Source organism: Apteryx mantelli, chromosome 17 (assembly GCF_036417845.1).
Source record: "Apteryx mantelli isolate bAptMan1 chromosome 17, bAptMan1.hap1, whole genome shotgun sequence".
Lineage (NCBI taxonomy): Eukaryota > Metazoa > Chordata > Aves > Apterygiformes > Apterygidae > Apteryx > Apteryx mantelli.
The window spans coordinates 17657133-17676068 of record NC_089994.1 but is presented as its reverse complement, the minus strand read 5'-3'; the positions used below and the strand labels follow the sequence as shown (position 1 = coordinate 17676068).

General features: G+C 35.1%; 1 protein-coding gene across 6 annotated transcripts in view; it reads left to right on the top strand.

Moving 5' to 3' along the window:
- Window positions 1-18936, top strand: part of HECTD4 (HECT domain E3 ubiquitin protein ligase 4) — a 78478-nt gene that overhangs the window by 17575 nt on the left and 41967 nt on the right. For 4 of the 6 annotated variants that reach the window (XR_010885880.1, XM_067306824.1, XM_067306828.1 and 1 more), the window contains exons 5-23: window positions 393-501; window positions 1155-1293; window positions 2209-2379; window positions 3549-3741; window positions 5145-5306; window positions 5402-5515; window positions 6731-6871; window positions 7230-7462; window positions 7928-8073; window positions 9004-9074; window positions 9751-9856; window positions 10497-10617; window positions 11636-11764; window positions 12977-13101; window positions 14160-14313; window positions 14621-14721; window positions 15480-15678; window positions 17188-17307; window positions 18515-18619. Coding sequence is in view for 5 of the 6 variants with exons in the window: in XM_067306824.1 (XP_067162925.1) it covers window positions 393-501; window positions 1155-1293; window positions 2209-2379; window positions 3549-3741; window positions 5145-5306; window positions 5402-5515; window positions 6731-6871; window positions 7230-7462; window positions 7928-8073; window positions 9004-9074; window positions 9751-9856; window positions 10497-10617; window positions 11636-11764; window positions 12977-13101; window positions 14160-14313; window positions 14621-14721; window positions 15480-15678; window positions 17188-17307; window positions 18515-18619 (2639 nt within the window). In the remaining variant the exon portion in view is untranslated. The remainder of the gene's footprint in view (window positions 1-392; window positions 502-1154; window positions 1294-2208; window positions 2380-3548; window positions 3742-5144; window positions 5307-5401; window positions 5516-6730; window positions 6872-7229; window positions 7463-7927; window positions 8074-9003; window positions 9075-9750; window positions 9857-10496; window positions 10618-11635; window positions 11765-12976; window positions 13102-14159; window positions 14314-14620; window positions 14722-15479; window positions 15679-17187; window positions 17308-18514; window positions 18620-18936) is intronic. The other 2 variants (XM_067306825.1, XM_067306826.1) reach the window with 2 other exon arrangements.

The window sequence follows — 18936 nt, the reverse complement described above, 5'->3', positions numbered from 1 at the left end:
GACAGTGCTAGTGTCATTTCTTGTGTCAAAAGAAAAGCCAGGTGGATAGCACCAAATTCCTGTTAAGTTTATTTGGTAACACTTGGAAATTCAAAATATCCTTAGTGTTTGCATGAGAGAGTTGTGCATAATCCAGGCACCTCCGTAAGGGGTTGTAAGAAATGCAAGGAAGTTGCTGTAAAAGGAATTTGACTTTAACTATGATCTGGTAGCTCTAAGGACACTAAAGAAGAAATTCAGTATTAAAAACATGATTCTGTCCTGTCGGAAAAAGGAGCATCAGTGGGTTCTCGGTTGCTGTTGTAGCTCTAGCAGAAGTGCAGTCCTCATCAATAATTCTGCCGTGTATGTTACATAGAAGGTCTCTGCTGTATTCTTTTCTCCCGATTCAGATGCAGACTTAGGGCGCTGTCTTGCAGCAGATGGGCTCTATCTTTATACAACTAATTCAGTGGGCAGAGGAATAAGCAAATTAGGATCTGGATTGCACGGTACTTTGCGGTGAGTAACAGCATAGTTGAATATTTGCTTTTCTGCAGATTAAAAAAAAAAAAAATTTCCTTGTCTAGGTAAATCTTTCTTGGATGTTAGGACTAACAAGACTAGAGTATATTATGCACTTTCGTTAGAGGTTATTTTAATGTTTTGGTTTTCTGCTTTGAAATTCTTACTGAGTATGTTTTCTGTAGAATTATAGCATAATTTAGGTTGGAAGGGACCTATGGAGCTCATCTAGTCCAACCCTTTGCTCAAAACGGGTATACTAGTAGAATAGTTAGTATCTTAGATTTTTGTTTTTAAATGTATAATAAGTTGGTTTATCCTTCATTGAGAGGGATCTACGATAGACAAATTTTGTGACCTTTTTATGTCTAGCTGTACAATTGCTGAATTTGTAAGTATTTGTTTTTTAACTATGTTATTCATTGTATAAATGATTAGTGCAGATGTGACTCACTGTACCTCCTCGCATTATTGCTTAGAAGTCATGAGGCTTCTTATGCTTAAAATCTTAACTACAGAAATTGTTGACTTACATTGACTTGGATTTAAGTTCAGTCAAAGTTCAAGAATGTGTTTGTGAATTATTCTTAAAAACAAAAAAAATTAGGGCAAAGTCTTTAAAAAGTTTTAATATATTGCTTTTTTGCCAGAGGTTTTGTGTACTGTCGTAATGAGGAGCTGGAGACCGGGTGGGTTGCTTTCGGCAACAACAAACTTCTTCATCGGCCTGTCTCTTTTGATAATAAGCCTCACTCCCTTTTCCAGGTTGTGGATCAGCATACCCTCCAGGTAAAAAGAACAGCCAGTATGTCCATTGCAGAGTAAGAGTAGAGTAAGAAAACCGCCTAATTTATCATGGTCATTTCTAATCTGGTTAATTAGTTTTGTGTTTAAAGTTTTCTCTTTTTACTTTGTGAAACTGCCTTTTATAAAGCCCCATTAAAAAGCTTGTAAGGGTATTATAGATATTGCTCTGTTTCTGTGTGTGTGTGTGTGTGTTTAAACAGGCATGCATATAGATACACAGTGTATGTCTCTATATGCATACGGTAGTATTGTGAGTGATAGAATATGGTATGATCATATTATAAAACAATCAAACAATAGCAAAATGGACTTTGACTTTAAGTAAAAATGTAGTCTTCTAATGTAACAGTGTTCAGGTTTTGTTTCTAATCTGTGTCTTTTAGATAAAGAACTGCCATCCTTCCTAAAATTAGACAGTTTGTATACTTTGGGGTTTTTTTCCTGTCATGGTTTTAAGGATGGTTGTGCACATTCATGTCCAGTGTGTTCCTGAAACTGAATGTTTGGATTCCCTTTTGCCATCATTTCCTTCCGAAGTTTTGAGTAATGTTTCAGAAAAGTAGAGGAAAGTAGATAGCTGCTTAGCATGTAATTTTTTCCTAATGGTACTGTGGGTGTATTCTTAATCATTTGAGAGAGAGAGATGATCCTTTTATTTTTAGTTACATTAAGTGATTAGATATATAAGCTATTTTGAATACAATAGGTCTATTTGGCAAACATCGTACAATAGCTCTTCATTACAAATAAATGCAATGGCATCAGTATGTCCGATAAGAAGTCTTATTATGGACTACCTGCACTTGATCTATTTTATTATTTTTTTAATTAGGCTGTTAATACTGGTAAGAATAGATTTCAAAATGAGAACTTTCTTGTTTTGTCCTTCCACTGTAGGTATGTCAAATAATCCCAATGCCAGTAAATCACTTTCCAGTTGGCAGTACTATGACTACCGTGCATCTTTCTTCAGATGGTACTTATTTCTACTGGATTTGGTCTCCTGCAAGCCTCAATGAAAAAACACCAAAGGGCCACTCTGTTTTTATGGATATTTTTGAACTTATAGTAAGTGAATTTGAGTGTTTTCTGTGACTCTTGAATTGGTAGCATGGCTAGTGCATAATTAAATATTAGCATTTTCAAATCAATAGACTAGGTTTGAGTATTGAGATATGTGATCTGAATAGCTGCTTTGTAATGTGTTTACAAAATAACTTTAACAGAACAGAAGGTGTATTGTTCAATTCTACTTTTCAAAGGGCATACAACTATCACACTCTTGCAGTGTGAATTGTCTTATAATGTGAAACCAGTTTAGTTTTATCAGTACCAGTTATCATTACCAGTTTAGTTTTATGCTGAGACAGTAATTCACTGTACTAGGATTTAACGTATTGTTTCCTGTGGATCTGCTTCATTGCGTTAAGAGCTGATCAGGCCCCAGGAGTTAAAAGCATAATTGTTTTGTCAACACTGCATTTTATTACCTAAAATGATTTTATATTGTATGCTAATCATTGGTGTGTACGCACACGTGCACGCGCACACACACCATCTCAATCTAAAGATTTATTTGTTTACATAGCAGAGCTTCCAGCAGTTCAGTGTATTGATAGTTGAAATTACAGAAGACTCTAGCTTTGACAAAGTACCTTGGGAGCGATGTCTGTGTATCTGCTTAGTAATTTCTAACTGCAGATTATAACTGCTGTACTTAGTGGGACGATGGAACTGGAAGAGGTAGGTTATAGTAGTATAGCTTATAGAAATTATCTAATGCTGTAAATCAGACCTTATCTTCATTGAGGTATATTATTTAATAAAACTTCCCATAAAGAATACCATCTAAGAAAATAATCATTCTTTTTGGCTGGCATATGATTTAAAGACTTCTCTTAGAAAACTCACTAGTGAAATAACTTTAATTTATTTCTGGAAAACTACTTAAATATATTTAAAAATTAGATTTTTAACATTATTGTTATGACAAGCAGTTGTCTTCCAGAACTAAAAGATCAGAAGATACTATATTGAATTGCAAAGTCGCAACCAAAACAATTATTTGTCTGTCTAGCTTTTATAATATTTTTGTGAGAAATTTTGACACCAAGGTTTATGTTCGTATCCCAACCTCATATATTTTATTGTCCTCAGCAAGCAGGTTCTATTAAGATCCTCTGTCTCATAGGGATTTTAATGTCTAAAAGTGTTTTTTCTTTTCTCCATTTTAACAGGTAGAAAATGGCATATGTATAGCAAATCCTCTACAGGAACGAATTATATTAATGAGAAAAGAGGGTGAATCTGCAAAGAGTATAAATGAGATGCTTCTGAGTAGGCTGTCTAGGTATAGAGCCTCCCCGTCAGCAACGCTGGCTGCTCTCACTGGCTCTACAATCTCTAATACATTGAAAGAGGACCAAGCAGGTCAGAAGAGATTTTATTGGCTTACAGTAATTTTTCACCTTTTGTTTCTTAACACATTTAATATCACTTCTAATAATTAATACTATCTCAGTGTCAAGAATTGTATGCAATTTTTTTTTCTTCAAAGTAAGTGTTTGAAATATGTATGCAGTATTTGGATGCAAGTGGTTAATGCTTGAATTATAAGTTACTTTGCTAAACTGGACATTGGTTGTGGGAATAAACTGAAGAATGAAAAATTGAAGGAATACTTGTATACCCAGCACCTTTTTTGGCTATGTATTTGATTATACGACTAACTTGTGCCACCTTTGATCAAATTGATAATCGTATTTCTCTGCTAGCAGTTCAGGAGGTTTCAATGGGACTGTTCAGAAGTAGGGTAACTGGCCTTCTAATTGTTAGTAAAATGGAACGCAGTTTAGAAAACGCAATTTCTGTTTCAGAAGCACATTGAGTATTATAATTTGGAGGTAATTTTGCTTTTTTGAGGTAATTTGTAAAATGTTTGGATGTTCTTTTATGGACTACTGAAACTACCCAAGTTAATCAGGCAATCTTGAATGAACGTAGTGTTGATTGCTTTCAGGAGGATCTGGAGCTTTTTAAAATTTGTCTTAAGATTTTATTCAGTTTGCCCTTAATTACTTCTCTTCCTCTTTCAAACATACATCCAGAACCACATGAGGTTTTTTTTTCCTTCGAATTTAAAGAATTAGAGATATTTCCGTAAATACAAATTGTACAGGAAATAGATATGCTTACAGGGGAACTGGCAAAGAGTTAGCTTGAAGAGCTATTTTAAAGACTGTATTTTGCCAGTTGACAACTAGAGTGCTACAGAAGAAGTGGTTATTCTTGGCTAATTCTTTAGTCAGTGCTCAGAGAAGTGTTGATCAGCTGTGGCAGGAGCTAGATCATTTTGACTGTAGAGATTTCATGCAGACCAGGGGAACTTAAAATAGTAAGCGAGTAATGAATCTGAAATCGTTTCTTTATGTTAAAAGTTCATTTGGCTCTAAGATATTGCTTTCAATATGTTTATCACCATACAATTCTTAAAACACAGTTTTTGTTTCTACTTAAGTTTTAGGCTTCTAAGTTTCCTGATTTGGAGATTGCTGTCTTTATTTTTTAAATTGTTTTTTTTTTCAGTTTAAAAACCCTATGAAACCATCTGCATCCTTCTGGGGATTGATGCTGAATGTGTGGGATATTGACAGTTTAGTGGCCATCCTTTCAAATAACATCCAAATTATGCAAAATGTTGCTTATATGAATTTCCATATTGATTTATTTGAAGCCCTAAATAGAACTATACCTTGTTTGCTGCCTGTTTTTCTAAGTCTCTAACTTCATGAAGAAATGCATATTTGTTTTATAGTTTCTGTTTAACATTCCAGCTGCAAACACTAGTTGTGGACTGCCACTGAAAATGTTAAGAAAGACGCCGATATACACGTGTGGAACATACTTGGTGATGCTGGTCCCACCCCCAGGTGGATCAGGCAGCTCTGCAACGCGCTCCCTCTTTGGAGGGACAAGTGCTTTGTCATCTTTAAAAAGTAAGTTAGAAACATTTACGGTAGATTTTAAATCCTTGCTATTATGAAACATGATAAACTTCTCCAAAACTTACTGAACACTTTTCTCTGTGTAGTTCTTGCTTCAAGCTTGGTGTTCAATATTTCGGATGGGCAGTTCACAAGCCGAGCAGATCTCATTGATGCTGCAGGAAGTTCACTTGGACGTGGTGCTCTAGTACCAGGACTGGGTGAGAAGTAGATCTGTTTTCTGGGAATATTTCATAACTGGACATATACATTCCCTGTGTTCTAAATAATTTAATTTGATTTTGGTTTGCAGTAAGTGACTCTGCCATCTGTAAGATTCATGCTAATGTTGAAATTTTGCAAATTTTTAATTTTTGCAAGTTCAGAATTCTCTGAAGGTATTTCCTATGATTTGTTTGTGCAATTTCAGCTGCAGACAAGCTCCAGAAAGTGTTATCTCTAGCAGAAAAGAATCTTGAAAGAAGTCTGATATATACCTTGCTTATATTATAAGGTGCTAGAGGTTTTTAATTATCTTATCTTAGTATTTGTAAATACATAAATGCATCTTAATAACTGGAAAGATGTACATTATTATTATTATTATTATTATTTCCCTGTCACTTTATGACTGAAATCTCATGCGAGTTTTCTTCAGGACTCTTTTTTACAAATTTAGAATAATAACAAATAGAAAATAGTATCTTAAGCCCTGTCCATGCTACTTAAAAGCACTATTTCATTAAAATGCTAGCAACAATACGCAGCATTTACCTTGCCTAAGAAAGAAGATAGTTCTTAAAAATGTCTGAGCTAAATAGTTTTAAATAACATTTTCAAACCCCAGGGTGGACCAGAATGATTTGAACACATTAGCTGCTTTTCAAAGATTTACCTCAGCCATTTGAAACGTGTAGACAAGTATGTTGTGTTTTTAAGAACTCCTGAAATATGCTAAACACTTCTTATCATAGAGTTGTGTCTACCGTCCGCTCTTCCCTTTCCTTTTATTGTTTTGGACCTGCTTGTGTTTGTAGGTTGTAAGCTTTTTCGGAGGTGAGTCTGTGTTAAAACTTTACCAGTTGCACCATGCAAACTGTCAGTTTTATAAAAAGTCAGGTTATAAATTTGTGTGATAAGTTTGTGGAGGAATAATATATTTTACTTCTAATAATAATAATATGTTTTACTTATGTTTATAAATAACAAACACTGGAGTATTTACTTGGGACAGATATGGATGTGCATTTACTCAGCATCAAAAAGGGTGTGCATTTGCTTCATTCCTTTGAGAAATCTCCTTTAACATTTTTTATTCCAATGCATAATTTGCTGTATCACATGACAGATTTCTTTAAGGAAATAAATTGGATACGTAAGATGATTTTTAATAAACGCTCTAAAATCTAGTGTGCAAAATGTTTTCTTTCTCTTAGGTGCCTGTTATGATACTATGAATAACATGATCTGGACATGCTCTAATGATTATATTGATCAGTGGTGTAATCCTGGAAACCAGGCGTTCCATTGTGTCTGTCAGAGACTGGGAGTTAGTCATATCATTACAGAACCTAAAGGTGAGGTAAACCAGAAGTCATCCTTTTACACAAAGCGTGAGTTGAATGAAAGATTGTTGGAGAAACTACCTTCTGAAGCTTTCTATCAAAAATCATGAAAATTATGCTTGAAAAGTTGTTTATAAATACTGTCCATGGTTACATGATCCTTGTAAAAAGAAGAAGAAGAGAAATGCTTGAAAGTTTCCAGATTCTTGCTAGCTTTACCATGTTACAAAAGGATGCAAGTAATTCTCCTCTTTATAAAGCAGGTGGGAGCCTTGAAGTTAGAGATAATGATATCATGTGTTTTAGAAGCAAATGGTAATCCAGTAATCCATATTTGTAAATGGTGTTTAAACTTCTTTTCTTCTTCTAGGAGATGCAACAACGACAAATGAGGTTATCAACCAGTTACTGCACCATGTTGGTGCCATGTGTATCCACCAACTCAATTTGCTTGCAGCCAGCAACAATATTCCCATAACAAATTTTTTGGGCAAACAACATCCAATTGAAGCACATCATCTCAGCAGTATTTGTGACATTATGGAGAAAGCTATGGTGAATGGAGATACTTGTATAATACGCTGCATCCTTGTTGTCTTTCAGGTACAACAGCATCTTAAATATATTTCACAATAAACACTTTAAAAAAGAAACTCTCTTAGAATACAGGCCACCACTTATTTTTTTTCTCCATTGCATTCAGTTTAATGGAGATTGAAGTAGTGGTGGCTTTGCATTGTTTTATATACCCCTTTGAGGTTCCTAATTTAAAAAGTAGGTGTGATTACCGCCATTGCAGATTTAAGTAAAATCCAGAGAGGCTACGGGTTTTTTTCTTTTTTTGTTAAGGGGCTGGAAGAAGAATGGCTTGTCTTGTTGCTAAGGTACTAGCCCAAAATTTTGGAAGGCTAAATGCAATTTCTGACTCTGAGATTTCTAGTCATCTAGACAAATAGCTTGAAAAACTGACAAGAAAAGATGAATTAACTTAAACCACTGTTGTTCATATTCATATCACTATGTTAGGTGTTTTAAATATTGTTGTGGCTTTTTAAATTATTTTTGTAGGTGGTTTTTAAGTTTTTCTTCAGCCCACAAACTGAAAGAAATAGAGATATTGTCAGAAGGTCTGGCCTATTACTTTGGCAGTTACTGATGGCACCAAGGGACCAGATTTGCGCTGAAATTCAGAAGGAAGTTTGTCTAGCAATTAGGTAAATATCTGTTTTGTCTAATTTAAAAAGAATTTAAGATCTGAATTATTGAAAAAGATCATTAAACTTGGGTTACTGTAGCAGTTAAGTTTAATATTACAACAGACAAACATTCAAATTGTATTCAGCAATTACATTTTAAATAAATATGATCAAATTTATATCATTTTAGTATAAAATTATTATGATCTATATTTGTGGAAGAAGGGAAATGCAATGTGTTCGCTTTCCATGATGACAATGAAATAACAGGTAGTAATTACAAGTGTAGTAAGGACAAAGTTCAACACAAGTGAAAGCAAAAATATCTCCACAAGGGATCTTTATGGATAGGTGTGTTGTTCCAAAAGTGCTAGCTGTAGAATCCTCTGCTTAGTTTAAATGAAGACATTTATAAGGAGCCATTCTTTAGTAAACATAATACTGTGACAGTAGTGGCTTCTTGGTTACTGGATCTTGCATTTCCCATTGCAGTCTCTTATTCTGGATATTTGAGCCACAGCTGTTTTCTCCATCACCACAGTTCTTCTGTTTGATTTGTTATTTAAGCCATCATATTTTTTTTTCCCTTCTTTAAACGTCTGTCTGTTTCCTGTAAAATGATTGTGCTGTCGTATGTACAAGTAATTACAGTGGGGCTTCACAGAGGGAAGCAAATAGTTCTTGGAGAAGTCTTCAAAGTAAACAAAAAAAACATAGTTGATTACTAGAGTTTGCTGGAGAAAGCCGCTGCTTATTTTATGACATTGATCTATATATTAAGGTATGGCAGGTGTCTTTCTAAGTTGGAGGAAGCTATTATATAGCAATTCTAAGCACTATCTGTGAGACAGTAAGCTGAGATTCTATGACACTGTTTTTCATATGTCCATTGAAATTATTCCATTTACTTTTAAAGATGTTAAATAGTGCTTTTATTTTTTTCTTTAGCTCTGGTTTAAATATCCTGTATCCTGGAGAAATAGAAATCAATAATTTATTGAAATTGGTCCTAACTGAAGGTGAGAATTTCTTACTGACATGTGAGAGTCTGCTCTTCTAATTGAAAACAAAATGTGAAAATGCTTCTCAACTTCTGCAAAGAGAACAGTACAGAATATCTGTCTTAAACCCAGCCTTTTCTAGGAAATTATAGAGTGCTTCCAATTCTGAAGCAGCCTTCTGAATGGCTGCACGGACAGGTGTATGTTAGGGGCAGAAAGGGGAAATTTGTCTCAAAATCATGGTAACTGTTTAAGATCAGAAAGGATCAAGAATCTATTCTGTCAGTATTTGTAATATGTCTTGTCCAGCTTATATTAAAGAACACCTAGTTAACAATTAGTGTTATCTACAGCAGCCTCTGGTAATTACACAGTAACCAGGGGTGATTTTAGTCCTCAGTGAAAGAGTAATAATCTACTTACATTCACCATGAAATGGGAGCGTGAACACAGGAGCAGCTGATGCACAGTAATTTGTTACTTCATAATAACTTGTTCATGTGTCAAAGTCCTTGGAATTTAAAACAATGCTACATGCACAAGTCTTAATAGCCTATAATATGAACAAGGAATCAGGCTACACTGTAAATATAGTTATTTCTGATCAGTAACATACATTCAGCAAGATATCTGAGGAAATAAAAATAAATTTTGTAAAATGCTGCTTTGCAAAAGTTTTTGCATTCCATTTTAGGAGAGAGAAATAGTGGTCTCTCTCAACTTCGTGACGTTATCCTGACTAATTTAGCTGAACAGCTTCAGAACAACAGATTTGGAAGTGAAGATGATGATCATTATAGGTAAAATGAAGCAATTTTTTTTAACTTTTAGTATATAATGTTGTATGTTTCTGTTATTTGCTTTAGATAAGCTTGGATAAAATCTTCTTATATTGCTTGTACTCCTACTTCCAGTGTAATCTCGAATACTGTCTTTGTGTGCATTGTGGGTAGGATTTCATGAGGGCAAAGGGGAGAGATCATGTTGATTTGAGGTATTAGCAGAAACTTTGGAGACTTCTGTACCCAAACTTAGATTTGAATTCCCCGATGTTCACTATGCATACGGTAAATGCAAGTGATAATTTAACATTTAACACAGTGATGTGGAGTGCAACATCATAGTTAGTTTTCAGCGGTAAAACTGTCAGTCTCAGGTACTTGTTCAAACTGGAGGAGTGTTTTGTTTTGTTCTTTTAGGAGTCATTGCACATCATATAGCTTTATAAAAGCAGTGCGGAAAATCATTGGTAGATTGTTGCATTGATTTCTATTTTGTTAAACGTTTCAGGCTTGGTTTTCTTTGTGTGTCTGAAGTGCTCTGAACAGGCATTTGTTGGGCTTCACATAATTTGTACAGCTTGCGCTTGCATGGTATTTTGAGCTAAACAAAATGCACAATAATTAGTTAACATTTCCCATCTTTCCTGCATTTTTAAAGACTAAATGATGAGCTATTGCACTACATTCTCAAGATTGTTGTCCGAGAATCTTGTGTCTTAATCACCAAGTGCCAAACTGTATCTAAAGATGATTTTCAAAGGCTTCTTTCAACTGTGCCTGTAAGTAGAATGCATTTTGTTAAAAGTAAATTTGCTTTTGACTTCTTTGCCTCCTCCTTAAATCCAACCATCTTTTCAAGTATATAGAGGCATAGTTATTTGTTAAGAAACTTGACTATAATATAGGAAAGGAATGTCTTTTGCTTATGCTATGCATAGAAGGAAGAAACAATTTCTTACTGCAAAAGAAATCATGCAGTAATGCTAAAACAGGTTTATATATGGATATATTTTCCTATTCCTCTGCTAGCTGTTTCAGTTTGAAAGTGTGCTTTTGTATCTCAACTGTCAAAGCCTCATGACAACTTAAAAAAAGAAAATGAACTCTTTTTATGATTGTGTAATGATTCATACAAGCAGACGGGATTCTCATTTACAGGCAGAAATGAGTGAACGTTGATATTTTTAATGGAAAAAATATGCATACAAGTTTTCAGCAGGATCAGCTCCCTGATCTGGCTGATTGCAAAGGCATGCGAACTTGTATGAAAACACAGGGCAGGGGGCCAGGAACTCATGGCCAGTGTTGCAAGAAGATGGGAGAAGAGTAGCAGCATGGAACTATCACCTTCAGCAATATGAATTAAGTTTAGCTTCAGCTGACATGGAACCTTTATATGTGTGCTCGGTGGTGACATCATCTTTAAAACTTAAAAGTTAAAGATTAAATAATTTAAATAATGTTAGAACGCCCTGCAAAGCATGTACATACAAACGGTTAGTGCGTAATTATGATGACTGCATACTTAAACAGAATGTTAATGCTTATATATTTTGTATGTTTGTTTATTCACACTATTCAGTATTTTGCAACTAGTTTCTTCTCTTTCATTTGAATTAATGAGCCTGCTGTAAGTCAGCAAAAATTTTCTGTTCAAGGCAAACATTTTTGTTTTTTTTTCACTTGTCCTTTGCCCCCTAATTTCTTCCTCTCTTATATTTTGAAGTACAAGGATTGGCTGAATCAAGACTGATTAAAGGGTTTAGATAATGTAAAGTGTACTTATTTATATTAAAGGCTGCATCTTCGTGCTTGCGGTATCTGATGGCTGTACAGAACCACCTACTCAGTAACACTATTTTGATTAAACCTGATGAAAATGATGACAGTGACAGCTCCTTGCAGGGAGAGACATTGAAGGTACAGGTAAACACCAAGTTTTATTCCAGTATGGCTCTCTACAGTCAGTGTTCCTCTGACACCTCTGTTTCTGCAGTACGTTCTACTTGTGCTGTATTGTCAGTTCTTTTCCTCTTGGTTTAGTTAAATTACAGCAGACAGTATTTTCCTGTTCTTCAGCTAGAGTCTGTGGTTGTTCTGGGTTCAGTATTCTGGTTTGAGTTCTATATGGTCAGTGAGAGCAAACGCTTCCTTTCCCAAATCTATGTAATGAGGTTTAAAATGTATTTTAATTGATATGTATTTGTCAGAAAATTTACATGCCTGGAATTAATTCTGCACATGTTCCCCCTCCATCCCTCTGCTTATCATTTAGACAGACATCGAAACATTAGTTTTTCAGATTTAGATAGAAAATGGTTTTGTCTTATTTGCCTTACTTGGCTTAAGCTTTACAGTTAGAATGCAAAAATCTGATGTAGAGCCGTCTTCCTCCTGTTGTCTGAAATAGTGTGAAATCACTGATACCCTTTTTCTTCAGTGTTTGTGGCAAGGGAACTGTGAGGGGACAAGGTTCGAAGACAGTGGTAGTTTTGTTGGTATAAGGTTTATTAAACTGTTGTCGTATTTCATGTTACTGCTGGAGCAGTACTGAATAAACTCATCTAAGCCAGGTTTGTCCTAGCATGCAGGCTGTCTTGTAACAGTTCTTGAAATGGTTCTTCTATAATAGTATTTAACTTCTGAACTTCTGGTGTTGTTTGCTAAGCTGTTTTTTGAGATTTTGTGTGCTTGTAATCTGATGCAGTTACAGTTACTTGTTCAGACTCACTGAGTAAATGCTAAATGTTTTAGTACTTTCCTTGTCTCACTATTCACCCATGTTTTCATTGTCCAGTTTCTCTCTTTACAGTGATCTTCATACCTGCTAGGACATTCTGTCACCAATGCTGTACCTTGGCTGGCCAACAGCTGCTCTCCTGTGCTGGACTGGGGACTCCTTCCCTCTAGAAACTGGATGTGCATCCTGTAATATGCACCTAGTTTCTCCCAGCACTTTGGGGCTTAGCATTAATCAAATTTAAGTCTTGGATGAATCTACCGCTGCAGGCCTGCCAGGTCACATTATCATTATTTTAATTTGGAAATCCCATCCTTTCATTCAGTTGTCTTTTTTTTTTTTTTTTTTTTTTTTAGTTCTCTAAGAATTTAAGTATCCTATAACCTTTTTGTACCTAGGAACTAAAGACCAGCATTTTGTCACTTGCTACACAAATTTTGATGGGATGTGATGAAGTTCTAGAAATGCTGCAACAAGTCACTACAGCACTTATAAACAGTGACATTTCTGACAGAGAGCAAAGGTAAGACAAATATGAACATGCTTACTTCAAAATAGTGAAGAGTTGCTTTTTGTGGCTTGTGTAAGCAGAAGTTAGCATTAAATATTTTTTAATTTGTAACTTCATATGCAAGCTTCGAATGTGTAGGAACTGTTTCTTACTATAGCATTTGCTTAGCACTGATCTTTTGAAGATTTTAGAATCAGACTTTCCATTTCAATACTACCAGCTTGATGATCTACAGATCAATATAAACTCCTCAGATTTGTATGTTTTTAGTCAGTTCCAGTGGTACTTACAAGCAGAGTAACTGGAAACAAAAGGTAATTTGTCAGCTGAGAATATTCCGATAAGACAGGGCTTTTTTAACTCCTAAATATTACATCCCTATTAACTGTACTTGGTATTTTATCCAATGCAAATCTTGGATGTTGTTATGACATCCTGCACATCTCATCAAATAGTAACCCCTTGCCCTTCTCCCCTCCACCCCCCCCCCAAAAATATACGGTGGGATTGGAATGTAAACAAAAGTTGTTTCACTAATTAAACAAAAATACCAACATTTTCATCCACGTTTCAGTTTCTGTGCTTTTCTGTGCCTGCAAGAATAATTTTGTTTATTCAGTTTACAATTCCTTTCAAGACTTTTTAGATGAGTTTCATGCTCAGATATAGTTTTGTGGATGGAAATTCTTTTACGCTACTTCATAAACTACTTGAGGTAGAAGCCTGGTATATGTACTGAACAAATACAGTTGTATGTATGGACTTTCATCCCAGGCCTATAGGAGCTTATACTTTTCTGAATAACTATTAAACTCTTGATTTACTGTATTTTGGTCTGTCGTTGTTTAATAAGAACTGGCAGCAAAGCCTGGGATGCTAACACCTTGGAGAAACTGTAATATTTGTCAGATAATTTTTTTTTTTAATGCACTGGAACGTAACTGTTCTCTGCTGAACTTTGAATTATTTACTTGCACAGTCTGTTGGAAGATTAAACAGTTGTCTTTAAAAATAGTAATGATAATCTATGAAAATAGCTGTCACTGTATAAACCTTGAATTTTCTTGCAGATTAAAAGGCCTGGAACAAATTACAAAGGCTACTATGCTTGGTCATCTGCTTCCCGTACTACTGACTTCTCTGATGCATCCAAATTTACAAACTCTAACCATGGCTGATGCCTTGATGCCTCAGCTGGTGCAGCTGGTTCTTTATACAAGTCAGGTATGGCCTTCACATGAGCAGTTGTCTACAAAGGAAAAAGATGTTGCATGCATGTTCTAAAATGCTGTAAGTGTTAGTAAGCTGTCTGCAGTAAGTGATCCACAGATTGTGGTTGAAGAATTGCTCAACAGCTAGTGACAGAAGCTGATACTAGCTGTTGTACCAAGTCAAACTTAATATACAGCATTAAATAGATATTAATTCTCATTAACAACTTACAACATAATTGTTAATATGTTTCAGTACTGAGATTCTTAAAATGAGTTATTGTTTACATATTTCTAACACTGTACATTTTGTGATGCAGACTGCACTGTTGCTTAAAACTCAGTCTCCAGTTTTCTCAGAACTGAACAGTTCCCCCACTGGTGCATCAGAGCAGAAGGGCAAGCTGTTACCTGATGAGAGGTGATTTGCTTCATGTTTGTGTCTCTTCATGGGATAAAATATTCTGTGATGTTGGTTTGACCATTGCTGTAGGATTAATCTTAAAGCAATGATCTTAAAAAAGGCAAAGTTGTAATGGTCTGTGAAGTTGTCTTAGAGATTAAAAGAAAGCATTTATAAAAGGCAATTGATCATCTTATAACAGTAAATTAGGCTAAGGAAGACCTTCATGACAAAATGTAACTTACTCTAGCACTGTGAAATATGCTGTTGAAACAGTATTGAAAAAAATTATTAAATGGCTTAAGCTGTAAAGATAAATGTAACAATTTTAAGACCTGGGTTAAAATGCTTGGTCTCAACTCAAAGTTGTATGGCTTCTGCTTAAAAACAGATATAATAAGCAAGTTTTGTTTAATTTAGTTAGTTGAATTTTTATTTGCAGTGTTGCAGAGTTTGTAGAACCAATATGTAATACCATTTACTTTTTCATGTTGCTACTTAACTTGTTAACCATAATTTGGTAATTGGAAAGCATAGGGGAAACCTCAGTTTTACATGTCAGATTGGCATAGTTTATTTCTAATGCAGAGAGTGCATGCTATTTAAGTTTTTCATATTTCCTCAATACGCTTACACCTAAACTAAGGAGTCGATATTTTGAGTTGCTATGTATCAATACTGAGAGGTGTTTTTAAGTACCTTATGTTTTGATGTTTGAATATATAGTACAAATCTGTGTGTTGAATTTCATGACTCATTTTTCATTATTGTTTCAGAATGCTGGAAGAGAAAGAAGAACCAGGTTTTCTTACGGGTTTGAAGATCCCTGCTCCCTGGGCTGCCGGGAAGACTGTAGAAACAGTTCATCCTGTCAGGGATAACTATAAATTTAAAGAAACTGTACATATCCCAGGAGCCCGCTGTTTATATCTTAGATTTGACAACAGATGTTCTTCACAATATGATTACGATAAGGTAAGCAATGGTCAATTCAGAAAATCTTTCTTCTTTTCTTTCGTTCTTTCTTTCTTGTGCATTTCTGTCAGGAACACTTCTCATTTCATCTTTTCTGCCCCTTGTCTTTCATGGCACCTTACTTTCAGTGCTGAGGATAATGTCAGAGGGTTTTATTGATAACAGCTGGTTATTGTACACTGCAATGCCACAGTCTAGTTATTTCAAAGGTCTAGAATATAGTGATGCAGGGAGGTTATCGGTGTTGCACGCAAGTGTCAAAACTTTTCAAAGGAATTTTTGGGTTCCATCAGTACATGTAAGACTACACTTAGCTAAATGATAGAAAATATACAATGAGCTGTTGACTTGAAAAGGCAGGGAGGTGAAAGTGTATTATCTCCCGGTTCATGTTTAACTTCTGTTATTTTTGAAGAAATAGTCCAAAGAGTATATGCTTAAGTCTTCTGGTATATTGTTTCAGAACATAACATCTATTGATTCTGTCACTGTTTAAAACTCATCAGTTATAAGGGCTTTTTGTTAAGAATTAGAATCCTTAATTAGGAAAAGTTTCCTCCAAAGACGTGAGGAAGTAGTGGTGACTATGATATAGAAGAAATGTAGTGCCCTCCAAAGTTTTTTTGCTCATAAATTCATACCAGCTCTTCCAGGTTTTTACATCCATTTCATGATGGCGCAGATTCTAAAAGTTTGACTTCCTTCTCATTTTTGCTTTTGTCCAGTTTTCCTTGTTTCTCAGATTTTAATCTAGCTGTCTCCTTTGTAGATCAGCACAGTTTGTTTAAACTGGGCAGAACTGGAAAAGTTAATTTTTTTTTTTCCTAATGATAAATGGCTTGTTTACATGGATTAATATGAACAAGTATTTTAAATTTCAAGAACACAACTAATACTGCCTTTTTTTTTTTAATTAGAGAGCTACTTGTGCTGCTTACTCATTGTTGCTATATATTCTCCAACATAAAACAAGTCCTGTGATACTGACTCTCATTAGATTTGCTTATAAATAAATGTGTAAATATTTATGTCACCAGTTACTGGTTAAACTCTTACAGAAAACTTTGGGCCTCATCATGTTCCCACTGAAGTCACTGGCAAAACATTAACTTCAAAGGGAGCAGGATCAATCCCTTTGTTAGAGAGGCAGTATGTTCTAATGAGCTTAGCATGAGAACTGGAAGGTAGAATTTCTCCAAATTTCTACTTCCAGTTCTGCTGGCTACTTCCAGCCTTCTACAGACAGCTGGAAGTAGCAGGAAGTTCTGCTGTTGAATTGTGTGACCTTGGGCAAAGGACTTCAACTCCCTCTCTGCCTCAGTTTCCCCATCTGTAAAATGGGGATAATAATACTTGCCTACTCACCTCACAGGGCTGTTGTGAGGACTTGTTAATGTTAATAAAGCGCTTTGAAAATATGAAGCGCGGTGTAAGTGCTAAGTATTATTATTATTATTAGATTTTCTTGTTTTTCTCTTACAGTCTAACAGTGTATTTTATGTTTTGAAGTTGGTGATCTATGCTGGTCCTAACACAAACAGTAGGAAGGTTGCTGAGTATGGAGGCAATACACTGGGATATGGCAGCCGTAGTGTCTTAGGAACTGGTTGGCCGAAAGACTTAGTAAAGGTACAGTATTATAATCCAAAAATATTTCACATAGAAAAGTCTCTTTTGGAAACCATGCAGAGACCATTTTAACCCTAAATGAAGTCCAAGCTTTTAAGTGTATGCTTATCCATGATGAGATCACTCCTTAAGTAGGCTCTTATGTCCTTGGGGAACAACGTTAAACTCATCCATATATTATGCGTGTTGTTACTCTTTGAGATTATGTTGTTTTGTTACATCTTATTGGAATTCATTCATTATTAGTATGTTCCAGTCCTGGAGTCTCTAACAGCACTACTGTTCTCATAAATATGTATGAGAACTCGTAGGAGGAGTTCTTACTGAACCTGAGGCTGTGCATATTTTCTTAAGTGCCATAGGAATGATTGCTTATTTTTGGTTTGGGGGGTTTTTTTGTTTGTTTTTTAAAGGTAGCCCACAGATATAACAAGTAGTAGGTGTAGCAGCTTTCCACACATTTGTATACCTTCAGATATGCTTTTGGCAGTAAGGGTAAGATATAGAAATCCCTCAGAAACTTTGTTCAGTACACTCCCTCAGATTTTATGTAATGCCATTTTTCTTATGTATTTGTGGTGCTACATCATCCCACGCTAAAACTTGGCTAATATTCATAACAAAAAAAAAAAAAACTTGAAAAAGGAGAACGAGAAGTAACGACCTGGAAAGCAATTTCATTCAAACACACCAGTGTTCAGAATTAATGGAATTTCAATGGTTTTAAGAAATAGATTTTTATATTGTTCTGTTAGCAACATCTTCTATTAACATGAACATTCTCCTCTCCTTGAAGAACTTGTCTGTCTTCCCACCTTCAGGAAAAGAACTGTTGGTCATTGCTTGTATTTACAGGAGAATAAAGAAAGCTTTCTGATGAAAACTAAGGCCAAGTAACACAGACTGACTTCATAAATTCTGATTTTTATTGCACAACTACATTTTTATTTGTTTTACCATAGTTAGCCAGCAGCAAAATTAAAATCAAACTGTCCACTAAAAGATATTCTTACAAAAAGGGAAGGATCTCTAATCAGCGTATGTAATTGGAGATAGAAACAGTTAACAGTCATTTAAAAATTAATCCATAAAATAAGCCACTTTTATGAAAAGCTTGTTTGTTTGCCTCAATTCTTAAATGTATCTCTTTTTTTTTTCTTTTTTTTTTTTTTTCCCCCCTACCCTCCTCCCCTTTTGAAATTTTAAGGTGGAAGGAGATACAGTCACCTTCTCCTTTGAAATGCGGAGTGGTCGTGAGCACAACACTCCAGACAAAGCTATGTGGGGCTTTGCTTGCACTGTTCGAGCCCAGGTACTCTAACGTGACAGATTCCATGGGATAGGTTCAGCTTAAATTTATTTTCTCTTTTACGTACCTTATATCAAATAGAAATGTACATCAAAGTTGAAGTTCTTTTTTGAAATTTAACACAGTAACAACTTACTTATTTTGACCATATAACAAAACATCTCTTTACAATGTCAAGGACCTAAGTTTTGAACGTCTTGCTTCCTTAGCTAGAGGTGCCCTGTGGCACACTCTATAGCACGCTTAGGGTTTTATGAAGATGAACATTACCAAGCATGTCTTATCTATCTCTTACCGTTGGCGCTGCACTTGGATGAGGT